Here is an 18,367-nt window from a genome sequence, read left to right on the forward strand (position 1 = left end):
GTAGGGTTTTGTAACAGGAAATGTTATTGATGTACCATGCAGTGGGAGATCAAGCACTCAAGCTGAGACGTGTGCTGCTGAGGAGGAACTGATTCAACCAACATTGATGAAATCAACGCACAAACATTCTGCAGAGTTAGTCATTCTAAGATCGACAATGCAGGTCTATCTACAGAAGGACTTGAAAATTAAATGTTTTCATCCAGCCACAGTTAATGAGTTGAGTGAAAATGACCTTGATTGACGTGTTAATGCGTGTCAGTTGTTGCTTGAATGCTTTTCGAGAGCAAACAATAAAAAGAATGTTCTCAGACAAGTGTGCGATTTATTGAAGTTCTCGTGATTGAAATGTTTTTTTTTTTTTTTTATGGGTGAAAGACAATCCTCACTTTTTTGAGGAAATTGAACACTGTTCACCTCATGTTATGATTTGGGCTGGAATGAAAGGTGAACATCTCCTTGGTCCTTACTTTTTCAGTGCTGCAGTTAATCAACACAGTTATTTGAGAATGATCGATGAGTGGTTGCTTCCAGAATTAATGGCAAAAGGGATCGCTGACATCATTACGTTTCAGCAAAACAGTGCTCCAGCACAGTTTGCTTTTAATGCCTGCAGACACCCCAATGAAATTTTTCTGAATCACTGGATCGGACATGGGTCAGAAGAGTTACCAGCTACATTGCCTTGGCCAGCAAGAAGCCCTGACCTCACCGCACCTGATAGTACAATCTGGCATTTTGTAAAAGAAGAGATCTCGAAAATGCAGATATGTTAACAACAAGCAACTCCAAGATGCTGTTCGGTCAGAATTTGAAATTAACCCTTGATATGCTGTTGCAGATGAACAACTGGACATTGAGGCACATACAGCTGTGCTTTGAACGTAGTGGAACCTACACAGACGTTTTAGATCTAGAACACAAGCTGCACCTATCCTAATTTCATAACTAATGTAACGGGACTTCCCGCCAACTGTACACTTTGCAGTATATTTTAAACATTCTAATTGATTGGTCTGTTTGTCTACCATAGTGAAAAATGGTAGCTAGAAGTCAAAAATGTTGTTTTATTTTTTTTCTTGATAAATTATTGCTCAATAAAATCCAGGTTGTAAAAGAAGTTACTCTTTCCCATTGGAAAATATTTTCTTAATGACAGTTTGTGTCATAAGTCTTACAAAATCTCAGTAAGGTATCCTATGAATATATATGATATCAGTTGCTGATAAGTTGTTTGATAACAAACTGCATCCCTTTTAATCTGATGATTGCTCAACTACAATAACTCTGATTTTTTGAATTGATTTTTTAAATTTTATTTTGATTAAATTTAGCTTACAATTAGCACCCATCCTTTAGAGAATAAAATATTTGTTAAAAAATAAAATGTTTTGTATTTACATTAAGATTAGTCAGTTTTTTAATGGCAGAATGTAAAAACAATCATTTTTCTTATAAATTTCACAAGCTTTAGCATTCTTATCTTAAATACTACAAGTTTGAAGTGTGATCACCAAAAGAGTAAAGAAGAAACTTACTTTTGTGCTCTCTGAATTTATTTTGTCATAAATGTAAATGAATAAAAAATGTATATATGTATTTTTTATAGCTTAAAATAAGTTATGAAGGACTTCTGGCCAGGTCAGTTTTTCGGGTAACTTATCTGCCAGTAGTATACAAAAATTGATCTGTTTCTTCACTTTGAAAAAAAGTGGCCACCAAATTAGAAGAATTTTTAAAGATTGATTTTTGGGGCTAAAAAACCATATGTGGGACAATTGGTAGAAGTAAGAAATTCATGCAACAGTAATCTTTATGTACTTTAAAACCATATTAGTAAATAAGAATTTTTTTTAAATTTAAACAAATTAGTCTGACTCTAAAAAGTGAGTTGTATAACAAATCTCATCAAAATATGGGCATGCAAATAAAATTTTTGAAAGTTTGTTGATTTAATATAAAGATGAAATGATCAAATCTCGAAAGTAGAATAATGTGAAGTAAGAATAAATGCATTCCAGAACATTATCCAAAATAAATATTTAGAGCATAAAGTTTTATAATAAAAACAGAACCTAGGTAAAATGAAAATGTTTTCCTGTCGCTATGTTATTACCATCGTAGACTTTCACTATATTCTTTTGTGTGATAATATTTTCGAGTGCTTTGTTTAAACCTTTTATTCAGTTTTCCAAATGGTATACTTCTTGATATACCAATAGTTAAATTTTAGTTCTACATTACACTGATTTGTTTAATAATTATTAACTACTATGAGGGTGATTCAAATACTGAAATTCGTTTAAGTAACTTTATTGATATTAGATAAAATTATAAATAAATTACCTTATGTTTCTATATAGTTTCCTTCAACAGAAATACATTTTCTCTGCCACATAGGTAACTTCTTGATCCCCTCTTTAAAAAAAACAAGATGGCTGCCACAGCAAATAATTGCACACATAATGCTTGACTGCAGCATTGTCTTTAAATCTTTCCCTTCCTAAAGCTTCTTTTAACAAACCAAACATACGGAAATCACATGGTAATAAGTCTGGTAGGTATTGATGAGGTGCCCAATGAATTTTAGCGAGTTTATCGGGAGTTTGAGCTGCTGTATGTAGCTGTGCATTGTTGTAGAAAGGAGGATGTTATGAATTGGTTGCTGACATCATTTGTTGTGATAAGCAGCCCTGATGTCATCCAACAACAACTATTATTATGCTGCATTTACTTTTCTTCATGCAGGAAATCAGTTAGAAGTACACTTTTTGAGTCCCAGAATGACAGTTGCCAGAACTTTTCCAGCTGACAATTGTTTCTTGTCCTTGATTGGTGCCCCCTCAAAACTTTTCCACCACTTCATACTTGTTTTCTTTCCTTCTGAGGTATAGTGGTGGGTGGAGGAACCATGTTTCATCACAGATCACAGTACAGTTCAAAAATGCCTCTCCTTCCTCAAAGCAATTCAGAAGCCACTGACAAATGACTTTCCAGACATTTCTCTGTGCCTCAGTAAGAAGACGTGGAACCACCTCACCGACACTTAGCTATATCAAAACGTGTCTGACAACATTGTATGCACACTCCCAACAATTGTGCCTCCTCTGATGCAATTTCATCAATAGTTATTCAGGGGTCACCTTCCACAAGGTCATGAACAGCCTGAATTTTGTCATTATTGATGGTGGTCTATGGATAATGTTCATGAGTTTCATTCTCCACTGCATCACAGCCAATTAAAATTTTTTTGGCCCAATCAAACACTTGAGTTTTTGACAGAGTAGCATATCCAAATTGTGGCCTGGAGTCACATCAAAATTTTAGAGGATTTGACACCTTCATTGGCAACAAATTTGATTATAATTCGTTGTGCAATGGACGATAGTACTTCCTGCTCTGACATTCTGCTACTGACGTAGGAACGTGACCTAGTGGCGTGGCTGGCCAGTTGCTCCTCTTCATTTATCCAACTAACTACCTGCAGCCCGCACCACATTCACTGTTCTTCCTTAGTCCATGCGGCAAAATTCTGGTCTAAATTTGAATGATCCTCGTACCTCTATTATTTGAGCTGGTTGTTCACTAACTTTTTTTTACTATTTAATTTTAAATAATTTTATCCAAACACTATATTCTTTAAATTAATTCAGATTAAATTAAACAATACAAATATTTTAAATTATGTTGTTACCTGTATTTTTATAAACATCAACCTCACAGATATGTTTGGCTTTTTAAAAAACTTCTTTAGTGAAAAACTCAGGTAGTCCTCTCTTAATAAGTAATTTAGTTAAAGAACACTGACCTACGCTACACTCTAGAAATTTTTTTAACTAATATAAATTTTTAATAAGTAATTACAACTATCAAATAAAGCAAAATGTTTAAATTATAATCTCCATGCTCCTGTTGAGAGTTTGTTGTATTAGGTAGTATTCTGTTAACAGTGATTATCATTTTGTCATAACAGCTTATAATAAAATAGGAGAAAGAAACATACATGTGTACATAGGACATAGGACATGTGTACATGTGTACATAGGAGAAAGATACATGTGATGTGAACATTTTTGTCATGTTAGTCATAATCAGATTACTTCAGAATTCTTGTAAAACTGGGAAAGTGTTTTTTTTTTTTTTTTTGTTTAATTTATGATTCTTTACACTGTAGATGCATTTTTAAAAAACAAAATATGTCTGTTAAATAATGTAAAAATTTTTTATACAAATTATGAAAATGATCTTTACTGTTTAATGTAATGATATTAATTAAGTTCTGTTTTTATAATTGTATTTTTAATAAATATTTTAAGATTATATGTAATAAAAATACAATATTTACATCAAAAAAAAAGAAACTACATATGGTTGTGGCTAGGCAAACCAAATCCAGTCCTTATAACCATTACAGCTTTTTCTATCTTCCACTAATTCCTTCTGTACTCCCATCATCCTGATATCCTTTTGTACCTCTTTTCTCATTTAAGCTTTATGTCTACCACACAGACTGATCTTCTATATTATTTCATTCCAAACTTCCTTCTGTCTGCTTCCATCTTTTCTTGTGATGTGTTCCACGCAGTGTAATTGTACTAGTATAATCTTAATTTCAGTAAAGATATTCATATCTTTGTGTCCATACCTCAAATCTTTGTTCTTTCTTACCTTCCATGGCTTCTTTAACTAGTCTGCATATTTTTTTGAAATCTTTTGTCTTTAACTACTACTGCTCTTTTTTTTATTTTCTTTAAAAAATAAATTACTGTATCTATCGGCTATCAGAAAAGAAGTTCCCTTCCTCACCAAAGGATCGCAATCATTTTCTTGAAGTATATTAAATGTTTTGTATTCAGATCATTTTATTGTTTCTTTCTCCTATTTTATTATAAGCTGTTATGACAAAATGATAATCACTGTTAACAGAATACTACCTAATACAACAAACTCTCAACAGGAGCATGGAGATTATAATTTAAACATTTTGCTTTATTTGATAGTTGTAATTACTTATTAAAAATTTATATTAGTTAAAAAAATTTCTAGAGTGTAGCGTAGGTCAGTGTTCTTTAACTAAATTACTTATTAAGAGAGGACTACCTGAGAATCTTAAAGGGACTATCCATTCATATTTTACAGATTTACCTTCTTGACCTTATTAAAAAAAATTGTCATTTACTGTACCAGAAATAGCATTTATTGCAAGTTGAGGAGATCATCTCTGTACAAGGACAATTAAATTTTAAAACCTTAGGTTAATCTGTAGTAGTTCGGTATTTCTGATGACCAGAAATCTCTGAAAATGTTACCTGATGGGAATAAGTAACACTACTGGTGTAGGTAGATCTCATTATATGTTGTTGTCAAATTTATATGTACACCTATATTATATTATATCACGTAAATACATTACTATAGTAGTATATTTATTATTTTAAATACATTTTTATATATGTGTCATTTTATTTGTTTTCTTAAACGAAAAGAAAAACTTTAATAAGGTAATAAATTGAGTTAGATACTAATGTAGTAAATTTGTTGAGTAGGTAATTGAGATTATAACATAATATTAAAGCATCAGACTAGAAACCTTTTTGACTGTTATTCATTTTCATTAGGCAATATTGAATACATTCCAAGTTAAATCACACCATATGGTTTCCTAAAAATATTCTATAATTTTATTTTACATTTTGATAAATTTCTGCGCACAGGAAATATTTTGATTTTGTCCAACTTCGTGTAACTATTACTGTTAGTATCGATGTCACTTGTTTTAGGATTGTACAGTTTAACAACAATCAACCAAAGTATTTCTCTGGAACTAGCAAACTATCAAACAACACCTACTGAAGAGTCAAAGGATTGCAACAAAATAGCACAATCTGCCGAAGAAGAAAACTTACCAAGCCTAGAGTGGGATGAACTGGAAGACACCTCAGACAGGTGAAATCTTTTATTTCACTAGGAATTCTTAAACTAGTTAAAAGAAATTTTCTCTGATTTTATTAATTCTATAAGTAAGTGTACAAAAAAAATTATTTAGGATTTATGTAATGCAATTGAAATTTAATTCCAGAGGATCATTCTGAAAATAAGATTTTGTAGTAGTCCTTGGGAAATAAATTTTTAATTTTAAAGGGACTTACCTTATTAGTAAAAAATTCATTCTTTATGTAGAAATCCAGATTATGGTTGAACAGGTTGCCGACCTGTTGTAGCACAAGTCTATGTAGACATGTCAACTTGTATCATATAGACTTGTGTGACAATAAGTCCAGTTTTTCTAGTGGAGTAATTGGTTAAGATTGTGATTCATTTAATAACTTTGATGCAGAATGAATAACCAACTGCATTAAAATATTAGCACTAGTTAAATTTGTGGCTAAGGATTACAGTATACGATGAACTAATGACAAATAATGTAGTAAAGCGCTAAGTAAATGCATTGCTATAAATTATATATTAATGGTAACTATATTATCAATCCATATAAAAAATGTATGACTGAGATGACTTCCCTACAATGATTTTTGCATTTAATTTATGGAGAGAAGATTAAACACTGGATTCTAACAAGTATTAATTAATCGTGATTTAAAAAAGCAGATATCCTATTAAGAGACCTTTCAGGTACAGAAAATTAATTCATTTTTTATTGGCTTATATAGCTTTAGAATTTTTTAATCGCTTCTTAAATTTTACCAATTAATGTTTATCTTTCGTAACGATATTTATACCATTTATACTTCACACACTCAGAAATAATTTTAATTTTAATTGTTTAATTCTGTCGCTACTAGCTGATATCCAGTTACAGTAAATTTTATTTTTTTTTATGATGATACTATGATTGATACTTGGGAATAGAATCTTGAATTCTTTATTTAGAGACTGACATTCTGGTCACTTTGCTAGTGAATAACCATTTACGATAATATAAACCTATACCTTATATCATTAGCACAAATTAACATTTTATCACAAGTCATTTATTTAATTTTTATGCATTCTATTTTGTTTTTTTTTTCATTGATTTTTTTAACATCAACATATTAACTACATCTTTATCCTCAAATATCAGTTGTTTATATTATGATGTTTATAAAAATGCACTAATTCTAATAATGGTTCAGTTTCCATCCAAATTATGCTAAGATTTTCAGTTAACAGTAGCGCTGTCCTTGAATAAATTTAACTCAGTGTACAGTATTTAATCAGTGCAGTGTAAATTATCAGCTGATTCTATATATGTATTGTGTTTCTTGAATGTTCAAAAATTTTTTATTTTATTAATGAAAGGGGGACTAGTTAAAACACTTATTCATATTGTTTTCATTTTGAGAAATATCCATTACACAAGCCTGAAAAATTTGGGTTGTGGAATGTTTTTTAACTTTTAATAATTGTTTCCTATGTACTTTTTAGCGCTGAATTTGAAAATAACCTTTGTTTTTTCCATCACATCATGATTTATTGCAAATTTCAAAATTTGTAAAAAGTTTAAAAAAAATGTTAAAATGTGATACTATAAAATAGACATAAAACGTTTTTTTTAATAATAAATTTATATATATATATATATATTCACTTTTTTTACTTATACTTTTCATTCTTATAGCTAAACAGTTGAGTGGTCTGAAGAGGAAGGCAGGGGGGTTTGGGTTGAAGATGACGAAACAGTGGCAGAGCTTGGCTGACAGGTTGTAACAAGATGTAACATGTTTATTGACAGCTATCTACATCACTCATGGACCGTGCAACTAATATCAGTGCTGTTTCAACCATCAGCATGCATAAATCAAGTTTTTTTCCATCGTCAGTGATCAAACACATTTTTGTCAGTGGAAAATATATTTTCAGTCCGTAAAGCAAACTTTCCATTTTCAAAATGGCTTCAAGAGGATGCAAAAATTCTGCAGATTCTTTTTGTTATATTTGTGGTGAGTTAATGATGGAAAGGCAAAATAAGAAATATAACAAGTTTTGTTTAATAAGTGTACTTCATGTATCTTAGAGTGAAAATAGGAGATTAAGACAAAACTTGGGCACCCAAAAACGTTTGCTACACATATGTAGAAGGACTTAAACGGTAGTCAAAGGTGAGCAAAAAGCACTCAAATTTGGAGTTCCAATAGTGTGGCAAGAGCCACATATCACACTAATGATTCTTGTTCAACTGGTGTTCTCAGTTTCAATTTGAAGAATAAAAAAAGAATATTCTATCCAAATATGCCATCCAACCCACCAGGTTGGTCTAGTGGTGAACACATCTTCCCAAATCAGCTGATTTGGAAGTTGAGAGTTCCAGCGTTCAAGTCCTAGTAAAAGGCAGTTACTTTTATATGGATTTGAATACAGTATCGTTCTTTGGTGGTTAGGTTTCAATTAACCACACATCTCAGGAATGGTCGAATTGAGACTGTACAAAACTACACTTCATTTACACTCATACATATAATCCTCATTCATCCTCTGAAGTAATACCTGAACAGTAATTCCCGGAGGCTAAACAGGAAAAATCCACTTTATGTCCGATTCCTCGTGGTCCAGACATACCAATGCCAATTCCACCAGAAAATTTACCTGAAATAGACAGTCCACAAGTGATTTAAGTGCAGATAACATCGAAGAGTTTGAACCTGCAGATAGCTGTGCACCAAAGCTTTATTCACAGTCTGAACTAAATGATTTGGTTCGAGACTTACATCTGACCAAAGGAAATTCAGAATTGCTTGGTTTGATGCTTAAGGAGAAGAACCTGCTAGCAGCTGGCACCTCATTTTCCTAATTCAGTTACAGAGAAAAGGATTTTCTTCCATATTTTTTGGAAGAAGGAGAATTAGTCTTCTGCACTGATGTACGGGTACTTTTGACTCGATTTAACATTCCATACAAAAGTACCAATTGGAAACTGTTCATAGATTCGTCCAAAAGAATCCTCAGCATTGTCCTTCTTCACAGTAGGAATATGTATCCATCAATACCCATCAGACATTCTGACCATTTAAAAGAGGGTTATAATAATTTGTAAATCTTTCTTGATAAAATTAAATACAACAATGATGATTGGATTACATGCAGCGATCTCAAAATAATATTGATGCTCCTAGGACAGCAAGGAGGATACACAAAATTTCCTTGTTTTTTGTGTGAATGGAATAGCAGAGACGGAGTAAATCATTGGATAAGGAAAGATTAGCCAAAAAGATCTTCAGTAGAACCTGGTACCAAAAATGTGCTTCGAAAAGCTCTCATAGATCCAAATAAAGTTCTCCTTCCACCTCTGCATATCAAGTTAGGCTTGATGAAGCAATTTGTCAAAGCCTTACCAAAAGAAGGTAAATGTTTTTAATACATTTGTGACAGATTTCCAGTCTTACCGATTGCCAAACTAAAAAAGGGTGTTTACTGGTCCTGACATTAGAAGACTTCTCAAAGATGATATTTTGAAAAACAAATTGAAGTTGCAGAAAAATAAGCCTAGGGAATGTTTAAAGAAGTAGTAACCAAGTTTCTGAGCAATAAGAAGGATCTGAATTTCAAATCAATCATTGAGAACATGCTGCAAAAGTACAAAAATTTAGGCTGTTCTGTGAACTTGAAAGTTCTCTTCCTAAATTCACATGTGGACTAGTTTCCTGGAAAAAATCTAGTTGCCATTAGCAAAGAGATGGGTGAGAAATTTCAACAGGACATGAAAGAAACCAAAGGAGATATCAAAGAGAATGGATTACTATGATGATGGCAGACTATTGCTGGATGTTACACCAAGATGAACCCTATAGAGAACATAGGAAAAGCAGGAAGCAGAGTATGAGCTGTCCAAAGAAACTTCAACACATGGAATAAAATTGTAAGTATTTTACATACTTTGTCATTAAGAGTTGGTGAAGAGGAGTGGTTTCCAAAGGCATGATGTACCTCATAAAAATTAATTAAATATAAAAAATAAATTAATTTAAAAATGCACTATAATAGAAATTAGGCTTATTTTGTGGCAATTTTCATTAGAAATTAAGGGGTCAGTGACCCCCCCCCCACCATCTTCTTCAGACTACTCAACTATAAGAATGCCTAACAGCTAGGATAGCTATAAGAATGCGTAGTATAAGCAAAAAACTGAATATATTAATTTATTATTAAAAAAATCTTTTTATATCAGTTTTATTGTACATATTTTTGCAATTTTTCAACTTCTTACAAATTTTGAAATTTGTGATTTGCAAAAAATCCTGACATGATGGAAAAAATGAGGTTATTTGGATTCAACACTAAAAAATACATAAGAATCAATTATCAAAAACTAAAATACACAACCGTTGCAGGCTTATTTAATTTTTCATGAGTTCCCCAATTTAAGTATATTTGCCTAGTGTACTATTCAGAATTTTATTTAAAAATGATAACCAAGTGTTTTTTCACTATCTAATCATCATCATGCCTTCTAATCTGATTATAAGAGTGGTTACAGATACTTAACAGAAAATTACGTTAAGCTCTAAAAATCTTATCAAGAATTTGTCTCAACAGACTGATGTTGGAAGTACATTTTATTATTTTCAACTTCACTCCTATGTACTATGTGCCTGGTTTTCATATACAGTTTTTCTGTAATCAAAAAGCATTTGCAGGAGCACAGTAAGTAAAGCAAACTTCTGCCATATTTCCCAGGTTTGTCTTTATGTGGATTTTTTCTAAGAAGAAATATTAAGAAAAAGGCAAAAAGAATCTCTCCTAGATGATTTATAATGTAGTAAAATAATCAATTGATATTAATATTTTATATAAACTGAGATTGAATTTAAATTCATGTTAAAGACAAAAATGAACCGGGAAACCATATTTAACAAGTAAATTTGTTCTTGATTAGTTAATGGGAGTCAGTTTTCACACACACACACACACACATATATATATATATATATATATATATATATATATATATATATATATATAATATATACACACATACATATATATATATATTTAATCTTATTGTATGTTGTAATATTTCTCTCTTGTTTTACTCTTTTACCCTGAACACTTCTACAACTAGATAATTATTTGTATGCCTTACATGGCCTACTACCATTGTTCTTTTTATTTGATTCTTGAGATTTTTCTCTTTTCCAAATTTTCTTAAAACCTCTTCTCAAACTATTTATCTTTTCATCTAATTTCCAGCATTCTTCTTTACCATCAATTCATTGATTTTTCTGGCTTTTCTTACTGTCCTTGTTTCACATCTGTGAGATGCTACACTCCATTTTTAACAATTTCTTTCTAGCTCTTAAATTTATATTTGCTATATTTATAAATATATACAAAAGATGGAACTTGCTTCAAATAGTTTATTTTAAAAAAAGATAAAAATATTAATATTCCTTCAATATTTACCTTTGCACTATTTAGGATCAGTTTCATGTTTCTGAAATAAATTTTCACAAAGTAACTGCTTTGCCAGATAGGAAAGCCAGATAAGAAAGCCTTTTGAAATTTGATGTTAAAGAAAGAGAATATAGAATATTACAAGGCATGGTAACCACCACATTGCCATCAGTTCATTGTTGTTTACCTTTGTGAGACAGTGTGTTGGGGAAAATGAGTGCAGTGATAACAAATCCTGCCAGTTGTGAAGTTTGGTCATTGATTAGATTTCTAAACCTAAGAGAACATAATTCTGCTGAAATTCACCATCAGTTGTGTGAAACATATGGGCCTACCACAGTACATGAAGGGAAAAATGAGGCAATGCTATTGTGAGTTTAAGGAAGGCCATTCAAATGTTCACAACAAACAGAGAAGTGTCTGGACTGACGATCTTGTTGAATATATGAATGCAAAAGTGATAGAACATTGTCACTTTACGATTAGTAAAATTTCCAGAAGTTTCAAAGACAAAATTGTTGAGAATTGTGACTGTCACTCTAAGCTGTCAAACTATGAGTACAGTGGATACCGAAAATGTTAACAAGTGCTCACAAATATCTCAGAATGACATCTGCACGTGCTTTTCTCGATTGCTTTAACCATAAGGGAGATGCATTTTTTCCAATGTTGTCACTGTAATAAAACGTGAATTTCATTCATCAGATGAAACAACAATCTATGCAGTGGCGTCATTCTGGTTCACCTAACCAAAAAAATTCAAACAAGTGCAGTCTCAAAGGAAAATCATGGCCAATGTATTCTGGGACTAAAAGGGTGCGCTATTGATTGATTTTTGGAAACTGTAACGTACATCACATTACAAGTATATTGTGAAACACTTTATAAACTGCATCGTGTCATTAAAAACTGACAATGGGGAATGCCGAGATCAGGAATTGTTCTTCACAATAACACACATCTGCATACACAACAGAAACAATTCAAAAATTTCAATGGGAGATTTTTTTATCATTCCCCTTACAGTCCTAATATTGTACCCAGTGACTACCATCTCTTCCTACACTTCAAAAACCGGCTTGTTTCTCAACGATTCAAGGAAAGTGAAGAGTTGAAAAAAATCAGTGAAAAAGTGGATACAACCCCAGGCAGCGGAATTTTATGCAATGGGTTTGAAGGAGCTTGTTTCACAAGATCAAAAGTGGAATGAAATGGTGATTATGTAAAAAAATAAAGTAAATATGTACATATTTTAAACCATTTATAAATTTTTCATTTTTTCAACTGTTCTCATTTTGTTACAGATTGGCCCGTACTTTTGAACTGTGCCTCATAAATGGGTTATTAAATTTCAAAATTTATGACAGTACCTCATAAACAAAAAGAATTTGGTTTCATTTGGAAGTGTAGAGAATGAAAAGTACTCGCAGGGTACAGTTTAAAAAAATTACATCAGGCAACCGACTGACAAAAAAATATTTGCTATAATTTTTGTATTGTTTCATTTTTTGTAACAGTAATATTGATTTTGAAAAAAATAATGTAATTCCAACTATTATTTTCTTTATGATTTGTAATTTTTATTTTGTACAGAAACATCAAGCTAAATTCTCATCGAATGAACTGTGGTAGTGTAACCACAATGGACTGTGATAGTCTACAATCTAGTCAAATGATGACTGAAAGCTGGAGTTGTTCAGATTTTATTAAAGATGAAATGTGTGTTGATAGGTCAGTAATAAATTGCTTAACTTAGCTTATCTTGCAGTCTTAATTATTCTACTTATTACATTTTTTATTTATATTTGTATTTGACTTACATTGGAATGTATTATTTTCTTTAGAATATTTTGCTCTTTATAATAGTATAATCTAGATTATTTCTACCTATATTTTTGTGTAGTAAACTGAAAAAAGAGATTTTTTAAGTAAAAGAAAAAAAGGTATACATAATGTATTATTGATGAATATTCTCTTGACTAAATTGTAAATAACACTGGGGAACAAAAAGAGTTTTTTTTCTCAGGAAGAAAAATATGTGATTCTAATAGTATTGTTTCTCCTGAATTCAATATGATATCAGTTTTTCCCCATCACGCAAGGTTTTTGAGAGACAGATATTTATAACTTCAAACATTTTAATACTTTCTGCATACTTAACTACACAATATTCAAACATTTGATTCATCTAGAAAGTAAGAAATGACGATTTTCTGCTATATTTCATCTGTGGAGCATCCCTCTTGATGGTCCAACAATAATCGGTCAGCATATTAGGATTCCATTTGCCTTGATACCTCTTTTCCATAGCTGAAATCTCCTGATGTGCTTCTTGTGATCATCTCTCACTGTGCCAAGATTTTCTGGGAAGAAATCTAGCTGCAAGTGCAGGAAATTTACTTTTAAGGACATGTTACAACGCAAATTTTTATAAGATGTTATAAGATTGTTGGCAATATCACCGCCTTTCAATTTCCCAAAAAACTCTGAGTAACATTTTTGAATGCTTGCCAAGCCGCTTTCTTCAGTGGATTGAATAGTTCCTCAAACGTTTCATATACATTAGTGATCATATTTGTGGATCCACAAATATTCCTTCTTTAATTTTTGTATCACTAATTTTAGGAAACTTCTGTTTTAAGTGCATGAAACCAGGAGTATTGTCCATGGCCTTGATGAAATTCTTCATTAATCCTAGTTTGATATGTAATGGAAGTAGGTACACATTTTTATTATTACACAATAGGTCATGTTTCACATTTCTCTGTTCAGGAATGAGTGATTCGCATTTAGGCCATTTTTTCTAATGAAATGGTCTTTTCTGTTCCTACTATCCCATTCACACAAAAAACAACAGTAAATAAGCAAGCACCATTCTGTTGGGTTATGTTCATTACAAAGTGCCTCTGAAACAGAAGAAATGTCATTACAAAACACTAAGCCATTTTCTTCAGAAAAATGGTCTTTAAATTCAGAATGACGATTATGATAAGTACATATCTTTGTATTCTTTTGAAGAACGTTCCGTCCTTTTAGCCGGGAAGCAAGCATTTCAGGCTGTTTTATGGATAAATTTAAATGTAATATAAGATCATTAAGATTTTTTTGAGTCACTAAATGAGGCTCAGATGAACTGCTTTGTTTAAAAGTTGTATCACCAGAATCTGTTTCTTTTTCTTCCTTACTTCCATCAGACTCTGAGCTCACTTCATCTAATGTCACATGCTCTGGAGGCTTTGGTATGGGCAATTCTTCGCAGTGTGGAACTGGTCTCATTGCAGATTGCAAGTTAGGGTACACCACTGTATGTTTTGATTTTGATGTAATCCCTTTAATGTTTGTTAAGCAGAAATAACAGTCAGAAGAGTGATCTTTGGGTTCCCTCCAAATCACAGTGATCTTTGGGTTCCCTCCAAATCACAGGGATAGCAAATGGCATGTGGCGTGTGCCATTTTTCCATGCAGTGAGAAGCCTAGAACATGATAAACAACAGATATGTGGGGCCCAGGCCCTTGTTTGGTCCTTGACTTTGCTCCCAAAATAAAGTTCATAACACTTTTTTACTAAGGGAGTAAGATTTGCCTTTGGGACTTGAGCGTCACTGCACCACATACATAACAAAAATTGTTAGGATGATCTAAACAAACTCTAAGCATTTTGTAACTAACAACTAATTAAAAGAAATAAAGTTGTAAATATGTAATACCCAATAATTCAGACACACAAAGCACTCACAATGACGTATTTACTAGTTCACTACTGTCTCACAACTGGCATTGTTCTCATGAATGTGTGCTATACTGGATCACGTTTGTACATGTCTATACACATCAACCTGCTCAACAGTAGCAATCCTACTCTTTGAGTTAGCTCATTTGGTTCCATCATATTTACAATGCTGTAGGAGCATTTACTTGACAATTGACAAATGGACAAAAAATGTTTTAAAATATTTTTTTTTTTTCTTCAGTCATTTGATTGGTTTGATGCAGCTCTCCAAGATTTCCTATCTAGTGCTAGTCATTTCATTTCGGTATACCCCCTTACATCCTACATCCTAACAATTTGTTTTACATATTCCAAAAGTTGTCTGCCTGCACAATTTTTTCCTTCTGCCTGTCCCTCCAATATTAAAGCGACTATTCCAGGATGCCTTAGTATGTGGCCTATAAGTCTTTCACTTCTTTTAACTATATTTTTTCAAATGCTTCTTTCTTCATGAATTTGCTGCAACACATCTTTATTTGTCACTTTATCCACCCATCTGATTTTTAACATTCTCCTGTAGCACCACATTTCAAAAGATTCTAATCTTTTCTTCTCGGGTACTTCGATCATCCAACATTCACTTCCATATAAAGCTATACTCCAAACATATACTTTCAAAAATCTTTTCCTGACGTTTAAATTAATTTTTGATGTAAACAAATTATATTTCTGAATGAAGGCTCATTTTGCCTATGCTATTCGGCATTTTATATCGCTCCTGCTTCATCCATCTTTAGTAATTCTACTTCCCAAATAACAAAATTCTTCTACCTCCATAATCTTTTCTCTTCCTATTTTTATATTCAGTTGTTTATCTTCGTTATTTCTACTACATTTCATTACTTTCGTTTTGTTCTTGTTTATTATCATGCGTTGGTTCTTGTGTAGGACTTCATCCATGCCGTTCATTGTTCCTTCTAAATTCTTTTTACTCTCTGCTAGAATTACTATATCATCAGCAAATCGTAGCATCTTTATCTTTTCACCTTGTACTGTTACTCCGTATGCAAATTGTTCTTTAACATCATTAACTGCTATTTCTATATAAAGATTAAAAATTAACGGGGATAGGGAACTTCCTTGTCGGACTCCGTTTCTTATTACGGCTTCTTTCTTATGTTCTTCAATTATCACTGTTGCTGTTTGGTTCCTATAAATGTTAGCAATCATTCTTCTATCTCTGTATTTCAACCCTATTTTTGTAAAAATGCTAAACATTTAATTCCGGTCTACGTTATCGAATGCCTTTTCTAGGTCTATAAATGCCAAGTATGTTGTTTTGTTTTTCTTTAATCTTCCTTCTACTATTAATCTGTCACCTAAAATTGCTTCCCTTATGCCTATACTTTTTCTGAAACCAAACTGGTCTTCTCCTAACACTTCTTCCACTCTCCTCTCAATTCTTCTGTACAGAATTCTAGTTTTTTATGCATGGCTAGTTAAGCTAATTGTTCTGTATTCTTCACATATATCTGCTCCTGCTTTCTTTGGTATCATGACTATAACACTCTTTTTGAAGTCTGACGGAACTTCCCTTTTTCGTAAATATTACACACCGGTTTGTATAATCTATCTATTGCTTCCTCATCTGTACTGCACAGGAATTCTGCAGGTGTTCTATCTATTCCAGGAGCCTTTCAGCCATTCAAATCTTTTAATCCTCTCCTAAATTCATATCTCGGTATTGTTTCTCCCCTTTCATCCTCTTCTTCCGTTATAACACCATTTTCTAATTCATTTTCTCCATATAACTTCAATATATTCCACCCACCTATCGACCTTTCCTTTCATATTATAAATCGGTGTACCATCTTTGTTTAACACATTATTAGATTTTAATTTATGTACCACAAAATTTTTCTTAACTTTCCTGTATGCTTCATCTATTTTACCAGTGATCGTTTCTCTTTCCACTTCTGGATACTTTTCTTTAATCCAGTCTTGATTTGCTAGTTTGCACTTTCTGTTTATAGTATATCTTAATTATTGATAGTTCATTTTGCTTTCTTCATCCCTAGCATTCATACATTTTCTACATTCATCCATCAGCTGCAATATATCCTCTGACAACCAAGTTTTCCTACCAGTTTCCTTTGTTCCGCCTAAGTTCGCTTCTGCTCATTTAAGAATTTCCTTTTTAACATTCTCACATCTTCTTCTACATTTCTACCTTATCTTTTTTACTCAGACCTCTTGTGATGTCCTCCTCAAAAATCTACTTTACCTCGTCTTCCTCAAGCTTTTCTAAATTCCACCAATTCATCTGACACCTTTCCTTCAGGTTTTTAAACCCCATTCTACATTTCATTATCACTAAATTATGGTCACTATCAATGTCTGCTCCAGGGTAAGCTTTGCAATCGAAGAGTTGATTTCTAAATCTTTGCTTAACCATGATACAATCTATCTTTTCTTTTTTCCTGTTTAGCCTCCAGTAATTACCATTCAGGTAATACTTCAGAGGATGAATGAGAATGATATGTATGAGTGTAAATGAAGTGTAGTCTTTTACAGTCTCAGTTTGACCATTCCTGAGATGTGTGGTTAATTGAAACCCAATCACCAAAGAACATCGGTATCCATGATCTAGTATTCAAATCCGTGTAAAAATAACTGACTTTACTAGGACTTGAATGCTGGAACTCTCAACTTCCAAATCAGCTGATTTGGGAAGACCACTAGACCAACCTGATGGGTTATGACATAATCTATCTGATACCTTGCAGTATCACCTGGTTTTTTCCATGTGTTTATTTTTCTATTTACTAAATTATATTTCATGCAAAACTCTATAAGTCAGACTCTAAAGTCCTCTTTCATTCCTTATGCCCGGCCCATATTCACCCACAATATTTCCTTCCTTGCCTTTTCCAATGCTTGCTTTCCAATCGCCAACTATCATTAAATTTTCATCCCCTTTTATGTGTTTAATTGCTTTGTCAATTTCTTTGTATACTTACTCTACCTCCTCGTCATAATCATGGGCACTTGTAGGGATATAGACGTTAACAATTGTTGTTGGCTTAGGTTTTGATTTTATCCTTATTACAATGATTCTGTCACTATGCAGTTTGAGATAACCTACTCTCTTCCCTATCTTCTTGTTCATTTTGAAACCTACTCCTGCCTGCCCTTTATTTGAAGCTGAGTTAATTATTCTAAAATCACCTAACCAAATGTTGTTTTCCTCTTCCCACTGAACCTGGC

At 32.2% G+C, this 18,367-nt stretch overlaps 1 protein-coding gene across 2 annotated transcripts in view; it reads left to right on the forward strand.

Moving 5' to 3' along the window:
* Positions 1-18,367, forward strand: part of LOC142323197 (uncharacterized) — a 105,522-nt gene that overhangs the window by 55,209 nt on the left and 31,946 nt on the right. For both annotated transcript variants that reach the window (XM_075362527.1, XM_075362528.1), the window contains 2 exons: positions 5,781-5,946; positions 12,985-13,122. In XM_075362527.1, the coding sequence (XP_075218642.1) occupies positions 5,781-5,946; positions 12,985-13,122 (304 nt within the window). The remainder of the gene's footprint in view (positions 1-5,780; positions 5,947-12,984; positions 13,123-18,367) is intronic.

This window comes from Lycorma delicatula, chromosome 4 (assembly GCF_047948215.1).
Source record: "Lycorma delicatula isolate Av1 chromosome 4, ASM4794821v1, whole genome shotgun sequence".
In the NCBI taxonomy this organism is placed as follows: Eukaryota; Metazoa; Arthropoda; class Insecta; order Hemiptera; family Fulgoridae; genus Lycorma; species Lycorma delicatula.